The sequence below is a fragment of the Mycteria americana genome, chromosome 8 (assembly GCF_035582795.1).
Source record: "Mycteria americana isolate JAX WOST 10 ecotype Jacksonville Zoo and Gardens chromosome 8, USCA_MyAme_1.0, whole genome shotgun sequence".
Classification (NCBI taxonomy): Eukaryota; Metazoa; Chordata; class Aves; order Ciconiiformes; family Ciconiidae; genus Mycteria; species Mycteria americana.
The window spans coordinates 49,819,590-49,838,892 of record NC_134372.1 but is presented as its reverse complement, the minus strand read 5'-3'; the positions used below and the strand labels follow the sequence as shown (position 1 = coordinate 49,838,892).

At 53.0% G+C, this 19,303-nt stretch overlaps 1 protein-coding gene across 7 annotated transcripts in view; it reads right to left on the bottom strand.

The window, feature by feature from the left end:
• Positions 1–19,303, bottom strand: part of ZFHX3 (zinc finger homeobox 3) — a 693,525-nt gene that overhangs the window by 14,147 nt on the left and 660,075 nt on the right. For all 7 annotated transcript variants that reach the window (XM_075509294.1, XM_075509295.1, XM_075509296.1 and 4 more), the window contains 3 exons: positions 10,346–10,479; positions 9,938–10,138; positions 689–791 (listed from right to left, as the gene is read on the bottom strand). In XM_075509294.1, coding sequence (XP_075365409.1) covers positions 689–791; positions 9,938–10,138; positions 10,346–10,479 — 438 coding nt within the window. The remainder of the gene's footprint in view (positions 1–688; positions 792–9,937; positions 10,139–10,345; positions 10,480–19,303) is intronic.

Below are 19,303 nucleotides of genomic sequence, written 5' to 3'. Positions count from 1 at the left end.
GACCTTTCAAGAGGGCACAGAAGGAAGACCGGCACTGCTTCCCTGCCAGGTTTGAGATCAGACACTTCTGCCCACGCAGAATGAGGTTCTTGGGATGCTCTCACACCACACTACAAAGCCAGGACTAAATAGCCATGGATTTACAGCCATGCCTTCGTAACACAGCATGGCAATGAAAAAGGCAGAGGAGATTTGGACTGGATAAGGACCACAGCAGCCCAAAGCTCCCCAAACTGTGTGCCCAGCGTATGTACTTGATCTACGATGGCAGCAGAGCAAGTACAGCAGAGGTGGGAGCACGGTTTGCGGCCAGCAGCTGCAACCTTCAGCGTTTCTCTATCAATCCCCTCAGCCCTCCACCACCTCTGCTTTTCGCTGCTCACATCTGGTCTTCTCCTTTGCAAGGATGCAACACCATTTCCACGTGAATCGCCACGGTGGTGAGCTGTGCTCCTCAGCTCTGAGCCGCCCTGCTCTGGCCTGCCATGGGGACACCCGGGGCACCAGCCTGTTTGCGGCACAGATGAAGGGAGACGGCCCTGCTGGGCACCGTCCGACTGTGGTCCTCAGGAGACAGCTGGGCACACGGAGCTCACCCGGGCAGAGATGTCCCCAGACACAGTCCCTGACCAGGTGATGGGAGCTGGGGGAGTGGTGGGACCCGTGGACCTCATTGACCCCCACTCACCAGGCTGCTTCCCCAGCTCCTCTGCAGTTGAGTTCCCGTCCTTCTCTGGAGCGGCTGCTGGGAGAAACATGCTGCTGGGCATCATCACCTCAGGTGTTGTCACCTGGAGACAGGGAGGGAGGGATGTGGGGAGAAGAAAAGCACAGGAAAATATTTAAAACATCTTCAGTGGCAAAATTAGACACCAGCGTTGTAAAGTCAGAGGCGTCACTTTTCATAGCTCACTGAAGACTCATGTTTATTAGACAAAGCTCACATCAGTCAAAAGTGTTTCTACAGTTACATTCTGGACATAATTAGCAGTGCACACTTGAAGAATAATCTTATTATTAATATTTTTCCTTTATGTAGAATTCAGACTTTGATCACTGACAATGTTTTGTCATGGGCTGTGAAACTTCTTGTGCAACCAATTAGGTAGATAAGTTGAAAGGCCCACCTTAAGCTGCTGAAAACATAATAAGGCCCCTAATTAAATCATACCTCGTAAAGTACACTGTAATCTTGAACTAGGGAGCATTGCAGCACTGTTTTCAAAGTGTATCGATGCAGGAAAAGGAGGGGCATGAGAAAGAAAAGTACAAATAAGGAGAGAGGTGACAAAGGAAAGGATGAATAAGGAAAGACTAAAAAGACAGCAAATTGTCCGTGGAATGAAAAGCTTTTGGTAACCCCTTCCTTGCTCTGACTGATGCGTTCCCTTCGCTGCTCTTCAAGTGTTTGTCTAGACCCTGCACCACCATAACCACCACCACCAAGCAGTGCTTGAACACCAACATATTTAAAGAGCTGGAGAGTTTGTGTGCTTCAACTAGAGATGCTCTTTTCAGAGAGTCACATGCATATGCTCATCTTTTTCTGGAAAACTGTGTTTCTTCGGGTGTAACCAGTCCCACACAGAACATGCAAACTACCTCGCCAGCAGTTTGTATGCGGCTGGCATCAGACGCAGGACAACGAATACCCTTCTGAACGTCCAGAGCCAGTATCTCACACCACCGGAAAAGCTGCCCCACAGCCCTTCTCCCCAGAGCAGCCACCGGAAAGACAGACCCCCATCACCATCACCACCCGTGCCGTACTCCAGCGCACGGCTGCCAGCACTGGTTAGATGCCTGGGGCAAGCAAAGGCACCTCTACAGCTCCGAGCAGCTGCACGCTTCATCCCGCTGCCGCTCAGGGAGCATTTCCCTTCCACCAGGGCCGTGGTACTTGAAGGAACAGAAACCACCACTGACTTGCAATGCTTGTGGTGCTTCTGCTGCCAGCCCCTGACCATTGGGAAAGTGAGGCATAAATAAACACTCCTAGACAGGTACGTTTCCTAGCAAAACAACTCTCTCCATCCTTCTCTCCAATACATTTGAAGAGGGCATTTGAACCTTGGATTTCAGAAGAGAGTGAGCGAGTGAGGCTGTCATCGGCATGCAGTGCACCTTGCTTTCTGCAAAGTCAAGGACCGCAAGGCTCTGATTGAACCGCATGAGATATTAGTAAATCCGTGGTGAAGCTGAAGGTAAACCTACGGGCAGGACATGAAATCTTCCTTATCTACATGCATGTCAAATCCAAGCAAACACAGACTAGACATTGGCTTCGCTAAGTGAATGGAAGCAGAAACAGCCCATGAAAAACCTCAGAAACCAATGTTCACGTTGGAGTCGCTGCAGACATCCGAACCGCACCGGGGCGGGATGCTGAGCTCCCTGCCTTGACTGGGACGGCTGGTGCAGAGAGGTGGGCGCCGGGTCCCACAGACGTCGGCAGGAAGGGCAGCTGACACTGATAAATCGCCAGGAGGGAAGCTGAGCACACCAAATTCATTCCACCTTTCACTCTAAGCGGGAGCATCTGATGGCTGTGGGTGGTGGGTCGGGAGACGTGAAAGGTCACTGGTTAATTCCCGGTAGCCGGGCTCGGAGGAGGGGGACGAGCAGGGACGCCGAGGAGGGAAGGCAAGAAGGAGCCGTCCCTCTCAGCTTTATCAGCAGGGAGAGCGCTTTCCTAGGATCTTTAGGAATTATGAAAAATAAATAATGAGAAATTAAAAAAAACCCCAACAGAGTAGAAAAAGAATAAAATTATCTAACACCTCAGCTGCACATCATTATAGAAAACTGTGGGCTTTTTATACGCATTACAGTAAGGCAGCCATCCCCACTACCACACTCAGTACGACGGATCAGTAATTGTTTTCATACACTTTAATTAGAAAAACTCAGATGGCTATGAATAATAATGGAAAAGAGAGACTTTTGCACTTGAAAGGTTGAAGTCAATCAAGTGTGAATGACGGCAAAAAAGAAAAAAAAAAAGACACCAATTCATCAGGCCTCTGTTGTCTCGCCCCGTCTTTAATCATAATTCCTGATTGGGATTCAAGAAGGCAGTAAGCAGCGGTTCTTTGTCTGCCTTCACCTTCCGTCAATTAACTCTCCCCGAAATATAATCATCAACCTCACATGCTCCTCTGCATCTTAATCTGGGTCTCCAAACCAGTAAGTCCTGCCCTATATGTGTTTAAGTAATTACCTTTATCTACCTGCACCTCCATAGCCACAGTTCTCACCCTACTTCTACCTCTCCCTCCGCAATAAAAAAAAAGAAAAAAAAGGGGGGAAGAAAAAAAAAAAGGCTGCGGTGCATTAAATTGCTACAGGCACAAAATACCAAAAGGCAAACAGAAAAAAGCTTGGAGAAAAGTGCAGGAAACTAGAAATTCTGGGTATGGATGCAGGGCAGCTGCAGGCAGTCCAGCAGCCACGCGGGCTGGCCCTGGGAAGCAAAACCTTGAAAGTAAGGCTCTGGTCTTGCTTCAGCAACTGGACCCGCTTTGGTCCTCTACCTGTTTAGCACCATTCCGGCTTCTCCGGAACGTGCCGCCCGCCTCCGACACCATTTTCCAGGGCAGGAGTACCCTGCCTCTTCATCCCCATGGACCACCCCCGGAGCAGGCAGCAAAGATAAAAATAGTGAAAACAGACTGCACGTCTCGAATAATTTTGCATTGACACTGAATTCTAGACTGCCCATTTTGAGCTATTTGTCCTTTTACACTGCAAACCTGTCCGAGGACATACCGCTTCCTTGGGCGCGCAGAAAACGCCTGGCACGTTGCAGCTGCTTTTAATACAAACAAACAGTGGGAGTACCAAGGGGGCAGGAAAGTTTAGTAGGCCACGGCCACCCGACAGATAAACAGGGAGCGGTGCTCTACAGCACCGCATTTTGTACTTCAGGTGTATTTAAATGGCATTAACTGTTCCGGTGATAGGGAGGAACGTGTTTATCTCCAGCACAGCCTGTGTTAGCGCGTGCGGTCATTAAATGCTCTCTACCTCCCTCTCACCCGAGCAGGCAATACCTGGCGTGTAATCCTGGCACCCGCCCTCGGCTCTGCTCGTACCTCTGTTCAAATGTCTCTTCAGCACCAGCTGTCTCACAGTGGCAGCAAGTCCATCAATCTGAACCCTTATTAAAAAAACAACCCTACAGATGGAAGGCCGACAAATGTGATTTGTCTTCTCCCTTTCCTTCTTCTGTACACACTCGCTTTGCTCTGTCTAACATTAAACTGTATCCCCTTTGCAGCTGCAGCTGCGATCTTCTGGCCCACAAGCCACCGGCAAAGCCTTCCAGCTTGGAAACACCACTCTCTGATCCACCACGCCAGATCCACCTCTGCGCACAGCCCCGAGCACGCCCGTCCCCCGCTGCTCCTATGTCCGAGGTCTCCTCTAGGTTGCTCTCCAAAGCAACGTTACCATACAGAAGGCAAATGGTCCCTTCGACCTGCGTCACTCTTGACCTTTCTGTCCCAATGAAACCGGGAGGTGGGGAGGGATCGGCAGTTCACTCCTACCCGCTCTTCCTGACAGCCCGGCGTTTGGACCCCAATAGGTGGATCAGGTTCAGTTATCGGTACTTCACTTTATCGGTACATGGAGACGCTGACTAGAGTCAGCGTCTCCATGAACGTCTGGAAAGCCCTAACGCTGGCGCAGGCACTCAGGGCGCGCCCTTTGCTCCGACCGTCCCGTCCCCATCCCCGTCCCGCTCGGTGTGGTGGGGAACTTGCTTGGGTAAAGAGCGAAGGAGGGGGAAGTTCGGGCCAGAGACTGTGGCAGCCCCTCCTGTGCCCCACTTTGAAACGTCTCCCCTGTGGTCTGTACTGGAGATGGGAATGCCGGCCGGAGAACTTCCCTCTAGAGCAGACTGGGGAGAAGCCAATTATCTGCCTTAGAAGATGCAAAGTTGTTGGGACAAGCCTCTGCTTCCAAGGACCCTCCCTTTCGGAAGAAATTCAGATCCCCTTAAGCAGATAAAATTTCTTTAAGATGACGAGATCCACTGACACGCGTGGGCACCCCAATTCGATGGCCGTTTCTATAGACAATGCAATCCAGTGAGTGACCGTGACGAAAAACCCAAGGGCTGACACGCCACGTCTCCTGCCTCCCTGACCCACAAGTATCCTCAGCAGATCGCACACGCCCTGACACCTACGGACCTGCCCGTCACCGGTCTGGAGAACAACCTGTGGGTCCACTCCTCACCCGTGACAACCTACGGCAGTGACAAGCATGGCTCCTGCCCCTACGGGATCTACCAGATTTTTAAGACGATGAACTGCAGAGCCGCTTATCAGCACGGGCCGGAGGCTCAGAGCTGCACCACCCCTCCCGCGCTGGCCCCGGCAGCGTGACACAAGCATATTCTTGGCACGTCCAAAAAATTAATCTTGGATAGCGTGAACAGCCAGCTCCCCGTGCACGCTGGATCTGCCTGCTCTGCCTTTCCTCCGACCGAGTGACCGAAGGTGTGGACAGTCTATTTACAGGTTCCCCTGTAAATGCCCCAAAACGTTGAAATTGTGCGGCTTGGAAAAGAAAATCTCTAGAAAGGGTCTGAGGAGATACATTTCTATCCTTATGTCCATGCAACCAGGGGGAAATACACATGCAATGCAAGGTTCCCGAACCAGACAAAGGAGGTAATTTCCATTACAAAGAGAGAGAGAGGGTGCTGGAGTGAAAAGCTTCATTAGACTCAGAGAGGCAAAGCAATGGCAGTATACCAAGGTCACTTCTAATTTAGACCATCTAATTGGCAAACATGGCTCCAAATGGCTATCATCTCACAGGGCTCAGAATTAATGAAGCCCGATTATTTTCATTACCTTCATCCGAGATGGAGAATGAGACACAGAGTGAGAGGGAAAGGGGGGAGTGAGAGGGGGCGAGAAGGAGGGAGAGAGAAAAATTGAATGACAGCAGAAGGGAGAGAGCAATAAGAAAAGACAATAGGAAAGAGGGAAAAAATGTAAAGATAGCAAGAGGGAGAAGTGAGGATGGCAGGGACGGGCAAGGATTACTCTTAGAGCAAGGGAGAAAGGAAAAAGATGGAAAGACGGCTGGAAACACCGGGAAGACCCCCTAAACCGAGGAAGAGAAAACTGACAACAGAAATGACGGGAGAGGAATGTGCAGAGGGATAAAGCCGGCTGCGGGCGGAGGGAGAGCTCCCCGCTCCCGGGGGCTGTCGGGAAGCCGTCCCTTCTCCCGGCCTGAGCCCATCAGTCTTGTCAATCGACTGTGCAGGCGAACTGCACTTCACCCTCATTAAGGGGCTCTCTGCTGAAGCGGTGCAGGCCCAAGATTAGCAAAGAGGCTGTTATGTGGAAAGATGGCGATTAGACCCGCTCAGAGCGGCTGAAATGCCACCTAAAATGAACTTGGCCGCATTCGTTCACCAGCCCCGTGGAAGGGGAGCCGCGGGAGACGGGGGGGCCGGCAGGAGCCCCTGCCCCTGCCCTCGGGGCTTCCCTGGCCCCCACGCCGCGCGGGGACGTGGCAGGCGCTCCTCTCCGCTCAGCCTGCGGCTGCGGCCCCCCCAGCCGGGTCCCAGCGCCCGGGCCGGCGGGGAGGGCCTGGGTGTCCCGTGGGACAGCGAGCCCGGCTGCTCGCTGATCTGAAAAGGGGGGCACGGAACAGCCCGCTCGGAGATGCTGAGCACAAGCAAGAGCCGTTACTATGGCAACAGACATATTAGACACTGCAGGTTCCTGAAAGGCGTCTGATAAGGTATTATTAACTGGAGCCTCCTCCAAACGCCGAGCGCAAAGACACTGTGTCGAAAGGGACCTGGCTCGCATTTACCGGACTGCAATTCCCTCGCGGTGGCACCGAGACCCGATTCACGCATCAGACTGAGACGGGAATCTTGGCTAGAACGAGCAAAATCAGGAACGTTTGAGGCTGCCACGTGCTGCACAAGCCCTACCGTTTCTCAAAGTCTCTCTCATTTAATGCAAAAAAGAGCCACCTTTTGACACACGTGCTACTTGACTTGAAGGCGGAGAGGCAATCTTCCTCCCCCGGACAGATCTCTGGGTACCAGAGGAAAGAGCTGCCCAGGGCCAGGGGCAACGGCAAGGTGGAAAAACCAGAAAGAAGCAAGAGGCAGAGCCTCACGGCTAAGCCAGTCTCCGCGGTTCTCAGCAGAAGCCCTGCGCTCTGCGGCACGACGAGGCCCTGCTCCAGCACAGCAGCTGCGCTCACCTAAGGGGACCGTCCTCGGCGTCCCTCCGCTCCTCAACGAGTGGCTTCTGCCGGTCTCCCTGTGTCCTGGAGGACACAGACCTGCTCAGGCCGAGAGGACGGACCAGCCCAACCGCACCGTTCCAGACTGCGTGTTCTGCCGACAGCCCAGCTCAGGAACGAACCGTTTCACATCAGCATAACGTGCCCTTAGCAAACTGGTTACGCTTGCTGGCCTAACAAAGGGGCTCAGCTTCTGCCCACTGCTCTCCTAAGGTCAAAATGTCTCCTATCAATTTAGTTAGGAGCTAACAAGATTCGTTCGCGTCCTCAGAAGGTATTTACACACTTAAGCACCACCAGTCAAAATGGATGCAGGTCACAGAGACCGAGGTCTTTGTGACGGGACACCTCCTTGACCCGGGTGCGCGTCAAGGGGGTGACTCTGCCGGCAGAGCAGAGTCACCCCCTGCCAGAGCCTGCGGGCAGGGCCAGCTTCCAGGCTGAGCGAGCTGCTGGTGCTCTTCCCCTGCCTCTCTAGACTCTGTTACTCGGAGCGCGCTGGGATCCGTCAGCCTGGCGGGACTCTTAACGGGTTTTACAACGTGGCGCCCGCTTGGGGCAGGCGTGGCTCTTGCGGGTGGTCGGGAGCACTGGTCCCACAGCGGCCACCGCGAGCCTTCGCAGCCCGCCGGGGCGCAGGGCCCACCTTCGGCTCCTGCGGAGCCCGCTGGGGCCAAGAGAGAGGGCAGAGAAATCAGAGGACAGGTAGCTGGTAAAGCGAAGGGGGAAGACAAAAAGCATAAAGGTGCGTGTTTGAGAAGGAGCCACAAGAGGACTGGAAGGGTGACAGAAAGAGAAGACGAGAGAACTGTAAGAGAAAAGCTGGGCAACGCTGCCTGTGCTTGCTCAGGTGATGTCACAGGAGGAGAGCTGATAAAGAACGTGAGAATTACGACAAACACGATATTATTCCGTTGTCAGGAATCGGCAAAGAACGGAGAAAACAAAGCAGAAATGGGGTGCAAGGAAAGAAACCACAAAGAGAAAGAACTGACAGGAATCAAAATACACACTTATTTTATATACTTGGTGACAAGTTCTTAAACGCAGACACAACCTGGCCTTGAAGATTATACCGAAGAAATAACAGTGTAGAAATCTGACAATACATCCCATTTGTGAATTTAGGAGGATTTTTTAAAATGTGCCTTATTAATTCTACCTGCATCTTAAACTGACACTAGCAAATGGCAAGGCGCACTCATGTGAAACCTATGGAAAAGGAATTCATGAAAGAAGCATTCTGGGACTCAAAATGTTATCTACTGAAGCAAGTGCCTGAGCGCTGGAGAGCGGGGTAAGCCTTTAGGAGCGTTTCTGCGCCGCGGCAGCACGGACAAGTCCCGCAGAAGAGGCCCAGCAGCTGCGCACTCGACCACGCGTGCGCCAGCAGCAGCGAGAGACCGGCTCAGCGGCTGTGGGGTCGAGCCAGCGCGCAACCCAGGTCTCACAAATGAGAACCTGAACACTGCGCTGTCAATTTACTGCTTCTCACCACGCACTAACTCTCGAGTTAGACGATTCCAATTCCTCGGAGACGGTGTTGGAGGAGGATTCCCACGCTAGGTGGTAAAACAAGGATGCAGGGCAGAACAGGAGCCTGGTGCAAACACGTGTGTGCTGAACCACAATCTGCCCTCTGAAGTTTCTGCTCCCCATCAGAATATTGCAACAGCAATCACAACCCATACACAGCCACAACGTTGTCTGACAAACAGCTTGAGAAGCGGAGTTGTTACAAGTTTTCAGCTCTACGCAAAGACAGTTGACTTTATCTAGCGAACTTTCAATCCGCACTTCAGTGGCTAACTTCCTACTTCAGAGAATTTTAACTGCCTATGCTTACATTTTAATGTAAAACCAGGCATTTCAAAACATCTTAAAAACAGCACTTGAAACAGTAGCTCTAGTATTCAACGGTCCCGTAAGGTTCCCCCTCCCTTGGGCCCACGGCAGGGTATCCTTGCTTGTTCAGGTTACCCTGCAAAAAGGGAATTGTTGCACAACAAAAGCACTGTAATTTTGGAAGGAGTGGCTCCTCACAGAAGTAACAGATCCAACTTATCTCGTACAACCACAACAATGAGCCTCATTAAGTGAACGAAGCGCAGAACATGGGCAGCACAATAGGACTGTCTCCTCTCCACGAGATGAGGCCGCCAAGGGAAGTTACTCTATTGGTTCTCAAAATCATATTTTAAGCAGAAACCTGATATCTAATTTCCTGTAATGTTACCTTAATCACCCTGGCTGTCCTTCTTGGGAAGTGCTCATCAACACACGAGCACTTTCTCTCTGCAAGAGGAGGGGCGCAGCCCATCAGCCACTGCATCTCCCAGAAGCTTCTGTGCAAAACGCGATCCCATGCAATGACCTCAGTAGTTAACGGAAATCATATTTATTCTAATCTCTTCACAGGGGAATTACTCAACGCTGCAACACTGCCAGTCTCCACAGCGCTCGAGCACGGACAAGATAGTCTCTGCAGACAAAACATGCAGGGACGGGAAAAACCTAAATGGCAGAGCCCTGACAGATGAAGGAGCTGCCCGCTCCAGCAAAGTCAGCCCGCGCGGGTCAGGCCCTCCCTCTACGCTTCACCTCTGCGAGGAAGGCAGCAGACGTGCTTGACTACGCAGCCACTTACCGTCATGATGAGTTTCTCGACGCAGTCAGGTGATACACTGTGCAGATGGGTGAGGTGCAGCTGCAGGTGGATCTTGTTGTTCAGCATGTCCTGGCAGAGCGGGCAGCGGAGCATGGGCTGCACTGAGTGCTGGGTCATGGCGTGCACCCGCAGCCGATTCACGTCCGTGTTACTGTACTTGCAATATGGACACTGATACATCTGCAGAGCAAGACAAACGAATCATGCAATTGTTACAGCTCCTGCTTTCCTCTTTCCTTACAGCTAGACTTTAATAATTCGATGCCTTCTCCTACCACCAGTTATCGCCTTTCATCCTCCTTCTCCTATTTTATTCTTTGCTTTTGGCACATATGAAACAAATTACCTGCTTGTAGATGCACAAAATGCTGGATTCTTCTTCCTTACCTGCTCTGATTTGGTCTCCTCTGAAGTTTTTGACCACTTAAAGGAGAGAGGTGACTCAGAGCTGCTGGGAAACGATATTCGTTTAGAGGATGCTGGAGGCTCTGTCAGCTCCTTCTCTGCCTGGCTGGCTGGTGCTGCAACAAAAAGAGATTTGTATTAGGACATCCCCAAAGAGGCTTAAGTTGGACAAAGACAGTACTTCCATTTACTCTGCTGCTGTTTCTTGAAAGGCGTTGGAGGGGGATGAGTTTGTGGACTAACTTGCGTCCTACAAAGCATGCCTGGCCAAAAAAAGTTCTTGATTATCTTCCATAGTAAGGGAACTGTGTCATTTATAGTTAGAAGCAGAGAAATCTCAGCTATGGCTGTGGGCTGTTTACAGCCTGATAGGTGCAGGAGAGTCTTGTCCCGCGTTTACGTCGGAGCACAAAGGCTTGGCCAGACGTGAAGGCCAATGTGTCACCTCCAACGTGTCACCTCCACGAGCAGTCGGCCTGACTCGACAAAGCAGGGCCAGTCCAACTCCCAGCTCACCTGGGACGCCTTGCATAGGAACACGGGAGTACGTTTGCCCTGGAGACGGCTGGAAGCTGTGGCCGTCAAGACTCGCGCTCTGTGCTGGAAGCAGCGGCACGCTGCCAGGACGGGCCCGGCCAGCTCAGCCCACGCGCCTCGGGGAAGAGCATCTGAGGCTGCTTCCCAGCGAGCGGTCCCCCCCAAATCACCATGGCAGACCGGCAGCCGGAGCCAGCCTACGGCCAGTGCTGGGACAGGACCCGGACAACCTCACAGTGTAACAAGCTGAGGAAAGGCGGTTTTGTTTCAGCAAAACGGACGAAGGCAAATGAGCCTGGAAGTCAACAGCAAAACATTCCGCAAGTTGAGGCACTCCGAGAGCACATCCCTGACCTTTACCCCTCCCCCAAACCCTGGCAGCCTGCAGAACATAAATTTGTGGGACATCTATTATTTAAAAACTGTAAGGACAAGTATATTATACACAGCCCCCGTCTCCTCCTCCCTGAACACACATTCATAACAGTACTTTAATCTGTCTCGAATCGACTTCAAACCCATTTCGCCCTTAATGGGAGTTATTCATTTTCACTTGAAAGGTAATATATGACAGCTGGATATTTAATATGATGGATCGGCTGCCGATTAACAAGGCACTGTAGCATTCTTAGACCGGTCCCCCCATACTCTTCCCCTTGTCTCTTATTCTCTTTGTGAACCCGCTGGTATCCGCTCCTTGTTTCAGAAGATGCCGTCAGAGTAAGGTCCAGGTAAACGGCTTCCTTCTCAAGGATCCTTCATTCACTGACATGGGCAGTATTTCGAAAGGCACCACATCACAGCAAGAAAAACAATCCCCATTTCTAACCGCCTTCCCTGCCAGACCCCACCTCTACGCGTTCAGCTAAATAGAGGCAAAGTAACTTCCAGGAGAGGGAAAATAGGTATCGCAACAGATTACAGTGCTGCCAGAGGGAGGCAGGGATCAGAAGAGCTCTGGAGCTACTAAATTTCTCCTGGCAGACTGGGCCATGCCAAAGCCTGCTTAGAGGTGGCTTCCTTCCCCGTAGCGCTGCCCTGCCGCACGCCCGGTATTTCAGCCCTGGCTGGTTACACGCCTCCGCGCACGGACGTGGAGTCCAGGCTGTAGCTGAAACCAAAACCACAGGACCCCACTGTGTTGCCACTCCATTAAGACATCCAAACCTAGAGCTTCTTTGTGTAAACCAAGTGTGCGGTGTCAGGGCTGACGTACGGACACCAACGCAGATCCTGCTCTGCCCCCTGCGCAGGACGATGGGGGCTGCTTCTCAGGTCGATCCGCTGGCTGAACCCGAGACCCTCCCTGGGGTTCAGAACCGGAAAGTCATCAAAGGTGTCTACAGGACCACAGCTGGTCTCCCTTTCTTCCTACTAATAAAATGTGCTTGGAGCATGACGAACACGGCACCACCCCGGACCCGCCTGCGCTGCTCCTCCGCCGAGGAAAGCGGTCCCTCCCGGTGGGTTTGGGGAGACAGAGACCACCACCCCCAGCCAGCACTGTGGCGGGCAGAGGACCACCCTGCCTTAAAATGCCCTGCACGAGCCTCGTGTGATGTGAGCGGCCCCGATAAGGAGGCTAATTGCTGTGGGCATCGTCCACTCCTCGGTGTGATCTCGGACACTGAAGCATCAGCCCCGGCCAGGCAGTCAGGTGTCGGGACCAGCGTCCAGAGTCTGCCGCACAGTCACGCAGCCATGTGAGCTCTGCTCCAGCCCTGCACCGGGCTGGGACGACAACGCCAGCCATGACTTTGGGTCCCCTTAGACTTCTCTGCCCCGGACGGTGATTGTGTCTCCTACGTGGTCCAGGCAGGGTCTCTCCAGGCTCTGTATCTGTCAACTGCCGCTTCAAACCTTTGGGTGTCACCTGCTCTGCGAAACTACCGACGGGCGCTGCCACGAGCCATGCCGGCACCGCCAACCTGCATTAGGGGCAGGGGACGTGAGGGAGGAAAAGGGATGACGGGAGAAACCTCTGCTCACAGAATCACAGAATCGTATAGGTTGGAAAAGACCTTTAAGATCATCGAGTCCAACCGTAAAAGACTCACGTATGAGTCACCTTTCCAAATACAGGATGACAATGCTTTCAGTTTTGGCAACAGAATGAGAACCATGAAATACCTACAGAATTGCACTACAAAGCCAGGTGAGCTCTGGACATTTACAAAAGCCCTGCTGTCCCCACCGGCGGTGGGATCTGCACAGCGAGGCACGAGGAGCTCGGGGAGCGCCCGGTCCTCACCCTCTGCCACCGACTCCAGCGTGCACCGCTTCTAGCAGCTCACCAATGTGATGTTTTCAGACGCAGTGGCTAAATTCAGCAATTCAACCGTCAACTGCCCCGTAGCTGCTGAACACTAGCTGTAACCTCTGGAGTCACGACGGGCTATTTTCTTATTTCCTTTCTACTGCGAAGCAGCCTGCTTAGAATTAGGGAGAAGTAAAAGGTAATTAAAATTTACTTTTACTTAGCATTTCCAAAGTGCCCAATTTTATTAAATGCACTCGATCCTACCCATAACTTTAATCCTTCAAAACCAGTTATTAATGATTGCCCAGACCCCAGAATAACTGGTTTGTTGCAGAGTTCTGAAAAATGCATACTGAATATTTGTTCTAAGTATTATTTTTTGAGTTGACAGCTCAAGTGGGAATTTTAACACCGAGACCGAAGTTTATTGTTGATAAACAGCCAAACACACAAAGTGACACATTCAGTCCACATCACAGATCAGAGGAATTAAGAACTCTCTTCTGCCTGGAGAAATGAGGACACGCAGCTCGGCGCCTGCCTGCAGAGCTCTCCAGCAGCTGCGCGGGACCTTCGCGTCTGCGTGGAGCGGACGGGACGAAATGCCCTCGGCCGAAAATGTCAAAAGAGCCTCGGCCCCCAACGGCAGCTTGGCACCAGAGAAGGCGGAGGACAACGCCTGCGCCCGAACCATGGCCAGGACCACGCTCTAGAGGTACAGGCCTTGCAGAAAAGAAAAAGGAATCTGGGTTTAAAGTGATGTACGACTATGTATCAGTTAGTATTTTTATTATTTTGACTCTTCAAATGGATTTAGTTCAGATTCGCTGACCTTAGAGAAAAATCTGCGTTTCTCAACAAACGTACCCGAAAGCCAAGCGCAATGGGACGGCGCTGCTGCCCGCGTGCCGGCCCGCCGCAGCACTTCTCGGAGACCTACTTGTCTTCTCGCTCTTCCTTGGCGGCTTCTGCTTTTCAGAGGAGGAGGAGAAATCCTCCCAGGCGTTATGTCACAGGTGAGACGGGACGCTTCCTTGGAAGTGGGAATCCTTTCCTTTGCTAGGTCCAGAGGCAAAACCAGCAAGGGTCCCCAGAGCTGCCCGCTCTCCATCCTGGTGGGAAGGGCGTTGCCACCCCGCCTCCCAGCCATCAGGTTCTTTTAGCTAAAGTACCACTGACAGCCCCTTCATCTAAACTTCCATCTCCCAACCCAGCAACATAATGGAGAAGCCAATTAAATGATTATTAATTCATGCTGCTTTCCGTAAGCCAGAGGTTCTCATCTCCCTGCATTCCGTAAACCAGCTTGCCACTTGCCCTAGAAATTTACAGTGGGGTTTCTGCTCTCTCCATTGATTTAAAAAACAACACCCTCCCCGCCCCCAGCCTACTGAAAAAAATCCTTCCTACTAAGTTCAGCAGCCGGCCTGGGAAAAAGTTTTCAGCGGGACCAGGGAACTGTGTTTTCACTGCCCGACGGAAAATAAAATTCCATATTTGGTGGTGCCTCCCTCCTCAAACCTCCCCTGACCTTTTCTTGGAGCAATTACTCAGCATCACGAGCCCTTGGACCAGACCGACCTGCCTGCCGCGCCTGCAGAGCCCTGCGGCTGGGAATGCCCACGACGGCAGCCGTCACCCCTGCACGGGTCTCGCTCCGCGAGAGCATCCTTAAAACGGCTGTGGTTTTCCTCCCGAAGTCCTGAGACTGGAGCGGGCTGTTTTACCGTTTTCACGCTCACGCAGCCTTCACCGCGGGTGACGGGCAAGGCCAGGCCCCGTGGCCCAGACCCACCCGCGCGGTTCCATTAACAGCAGCTCAGGGGCCCAGAACGACGGCACGCACAGCGTCGGGCTCAGCCTCTCTGGCAGACGGCCGCTATCCCGCAGAAACCCACAATTTGTATTAGTAGAGCAAGACCAGCTCCCAAAGGCAACTCCACCAAGAGCCTGCGGGGACACAAAGGCAGCCGGGGCCCCGCGCAGGGCTCCCCGAAAGGGCACCTGGGCGTACACCACCGCTGCAGCGCTGCCGTCCGCTGCCTCGTGTCTTAATAACAGACGGCTGAATGTTTCTTTCTGAAACACTGTCTGTTTACATTCCTTATTCCCTGAAGGTACCCTGCGTTCTAATAAGATGTTGTAGCCACACTAACGGGCCTGTATATTGCCTGTTGCTCTACAGTATTTTTTCGACTCTGTATTTGATAAATAACGTGATCGCATGATGGACAGAAGTAAATACACAGAGATTTGCAAGCACACTTTTGTACCCAGACCTTTATTGCTGCCTTTCAGAAACGTGGCCCTGAAAATGGTCAAGTAATTTGTTTTTCTAATGCTGTGTCATACCTTCCAGCCTGCAGTGAGTATGAACAGCTGAATTACTATTAAATATTCATATTACAGTACCCAGAAGCCCCAGCCGCCACCAGACTTTTCTGCCACGCTCCGTACAAACACAAAGCACCCAGAAAACCTCGCGGAGAGACGCCAGGCAGCACAAGGGGCACGTGGAGGCAGCGCTTCGCGTGCCATCACGAGCACCACGGCTCTCCCCCGTGGCCCTGCAGATCAGATCATCTCCCGTCGGCGCCTGAAGGAGGCCCCGGGACCTGCCGGGAGCCGCGCTGCTGCCTGCGCAGTGCTCCGGCGCGGCGCTGCGCCGTCAACCAAGAGCGAAGGCGCCGGGGGAGAGAAAATGACCCGCGCAGGCTGGGCGAGAGATAGCGGAGCAACGGCACGCAGTTACGGATCGGTCCCAGAGGTTACGAGAATCCCGACTCTGACCCAGGGAGCCGGAGAGTTGGGGAGCCACGCAGCCGCAGGCGGCCCTGCCACGCTGGGACGAGGGTCCCGGTGCTCACAGACAGGTACGCGGCAGCGACCGCAGCAGCAGCTGGCCTTGGCACACGAGTAGCAAAACGCGCCGGCAAACGTACCCAAAAGAAAAGGCCTGGACCGAAGCCGGGAGGCTTCCCTGCCCTGGGAGCGACAGCCCCCCCCCGCCCCTCTGAGCTAAACGGAGACCTGCGCCGGGCAGAAGGAAAGACGGGGCACGTAGAAAATCCGCCCATCTCATGCCCAGCACCACCCCCGTTTGCAAAGTGGTACCCTAAAGCACTGCACCTTTTCTTCCAGCAATGGTGTCTAAGAGTCCATCTTTAGAAGCGAGGGAAATCTTGGGGTTTTTGAAATTACAAAGTGGCTGAAAGGAAACGAGCAATAATCTTTCATATTTACCTATTTCATATGGTTCTTGAGCTAGCTATCAGTCTGTGTGAATATTACTGTCCAATTCAATTGAATAAATATTTCAACTAACCTACCGTGAGAGTCCATATCAACTAATTTATTAAATCCATGTGTTGAGCTTGGGAGATGGTCTAAACAACAGGAATTCTGCTAACTCCTTACACCCAGCAAGAAGGGATCACCACCACTGCCGGGCAGCACACAGCTACCTGCTGAGCAGAAACGACCGGCGAGGAAAGAGCGAACATGGAGACTGGAGACAGCAGAGACGTCGGCAGAGACCCACTCGCCGAAGAACACGCGTGAAAAGTATCTGAAAACGGCAAAGCAGCCGTCGGACAGGCTCCGCTGCAGCACTGCGGCTTCGGACCCCAGCAAAGCAATTCACCCAGCAGTGCCACCCAGACGGCCCCTCTGCGGTCCCGGGTGGGCTCTAGTACGTGTTATCACTGCTGGGGAGGGAGCAACCGGGTTTTACGGTGGTGACCACGACACGCACGTGCTTTCAAGATTAGCAACTGGCAAAGGCAGCCGAGAGCCGGGGGGGAGCCGAGCAGGCAGGGGGGGCCGGCTCGGGTCTGGGCGCGTGCAGGACCATCTCTCCCAGCTAGAAGTCAATGATTGTTCCACGCGGGCCAGACTGGTAATTCTGCTGCTTTTTGGTTTTTAAGTAGCCGTACTTCGCTAGGTGTAAAGAGAAGAAGAGCGTTCAACAGAGAGTCGTAAAAACAATCACGCTGACCGCGAGGAAGAATCACAGACGCTGCGCACGTGGCTGGGCTCAACGGCCCCAGCAGAGCGGAGAGGGCCAGGGCTGGGCGAGCCCGGCAGAGCCGGGCCAGGACGCTGGGCAGAGGCCGGCCGGGGACGCTCCGGGGCCGCAGCTCGGAGCAGTGCCCGCGGCCGGCCGGCTCCAGCCAGCGGGCAGAGCCCGGGGAGGACCCCACGGCCTGCCCCGGGGAAGGGCCGACGGGGCTTGCGGGGTCCTCCCAGAGCCAGCGCTGGGCCATGGCCTCCCCTTCGCCCCACAGAGCCCGGAAAGCCGGCACCTGCGGACGCCGCCCGGGAGCCGGGCGCGCGCCCCGCTCGGAGCCCAGCCTCCCCGGCGAGCCGCGGTACGGAGGCGCCCGGCCCGGCTGTTTTCCTGGGCTTGAGCCGGCGCCCGGCAGCCTTTTGTGCTTCGTAAATCCTCAGGAAGAAAGCACAGTTACAGCCAGCCTTCCCATCCCCTCTCCTTCCCACAGGAGCCAGGGTCGAGAGCCGCTCCATCGCGCCCCTCGTCCCCTTCCTCCCAGCCCGCTCGCGCCCTCCTCTTCACTCCGGTCCACAGAATATCCCCGCCATTAAGTGCTCAACAAACGCCATATATTAAAAAGCAGAAAAAAGCGGCGGCGGGGGAGGGGCAGTAATAGATTTCCGTCAGGATGTGCCTGACCTGTTTTTTTCAATTTCAGTAATTAGAAAGGCAGTGGGCCTGTAGGAATTATTCATAAACTGCAGGAGCTGTGCAGTATACATTTATGTTAAACATGTCAAATCCGATTGAAATCATGCCTGCCAGCACCATACTCCATAAACACACTTTTCTGCAACAATTTCCCAGCTCTCGGCAGCCCATTAATACCTCCTTTAATAGCAATCTACCATGGATTCGAATCAGGGACGCTCCATTGCACTAATTGCTCTGTGTTAGGTGAGCATCATGGATTAAAAAAAAAAAATCATTAAAAAAAATAAAAGCCCTTCAGGCTAGTCCTCTAGAAATATTTCATTTCAATCTATATTTTAAGTAGAGTTTGTTTCTTGTTTTTGTGGAAAAAAATCTGATATTCTGTATCTATACAACTGACGGTGCATTAAGAAAGTCTCTTTCAGAGCTGGGTCGCTGCAGCTGGAGTGCTCTCTCTAGTCAGAAAATACGTATAAGCCCCACCCCGAATCTCAACAGTCTCGTACTGATCTACCCTGGTCTGATTCAGGCTTTAGCTGGAAACCAGTGCGCTGAATATTAATCATTTACATCCTGCCTTAAAAATGGAGCCACGGTTTCTTTCCCTCTTGCCGCTTTGCTTGTGATAAATCTCACGTTAGTCATGATGAGATAATTTCTGAAGTTCAGCCATCAGGCAAAGAGCATCTCCCTTCCCCAGCCCGGAGGCGGCCGGCTCCGGAGCAGAGGGAAGCAGGCGGGGCAGGGCAGCGCCGGTGCGAGGGCTGCACCCAACGGGGCTGCTTGACCCCGCTGCTGGGGAGAGGAACCCGCGAGGGCTGGCAGGTCCCGCCCCGGGCCAGGGAGCGAACGCCAGCCCTCGTCCCTCCGCGCGGTACCTCGGGAGTCACCCAACAGAGTCCGTGCCCGGGAAGCTCCGCTGCGGGTCGGGAGCTGAGGGAGCAGCGGCAGCGCCCGCACTGCTGAAAGCAGACGGCCCTGCCGCTTCCAGAAATCTTTTAGGAGCCACAAAGATGTATGAGAAAACCAAGGTAAAACGAACCCTTATTTGGGATGGAGTTTTCCACATGTACATTTTAATGGAAAGTATTACCTACAAAAATGTTTCTGCTTAAGATTATTCCATTTTAAAATAAATAAAACCCCCAAATCGATAAATTTACTTTGCAGCTGAGACTCTTTGACAAATTTACAATGAAAGCAGAGAGGTTTTTCCTTTCAGTGCTAATGCCGCCGCCGGTGCAGCCTGCCACATGCGGACGCGTGTACCGTAGAGCAGTCAAACAACCCTGACTCATCACCGGCGCGTCTGTGCAGAGGGAGCTTGGCAGACATACGCGACATTTCGTTAGAGATCTCACAAATCTTTAAGAAAGTGGAAGAAATAATCACCCAGTGCGCGGTTAAGAAACTGAGGCACAAAAGGTGAGTAAATTGC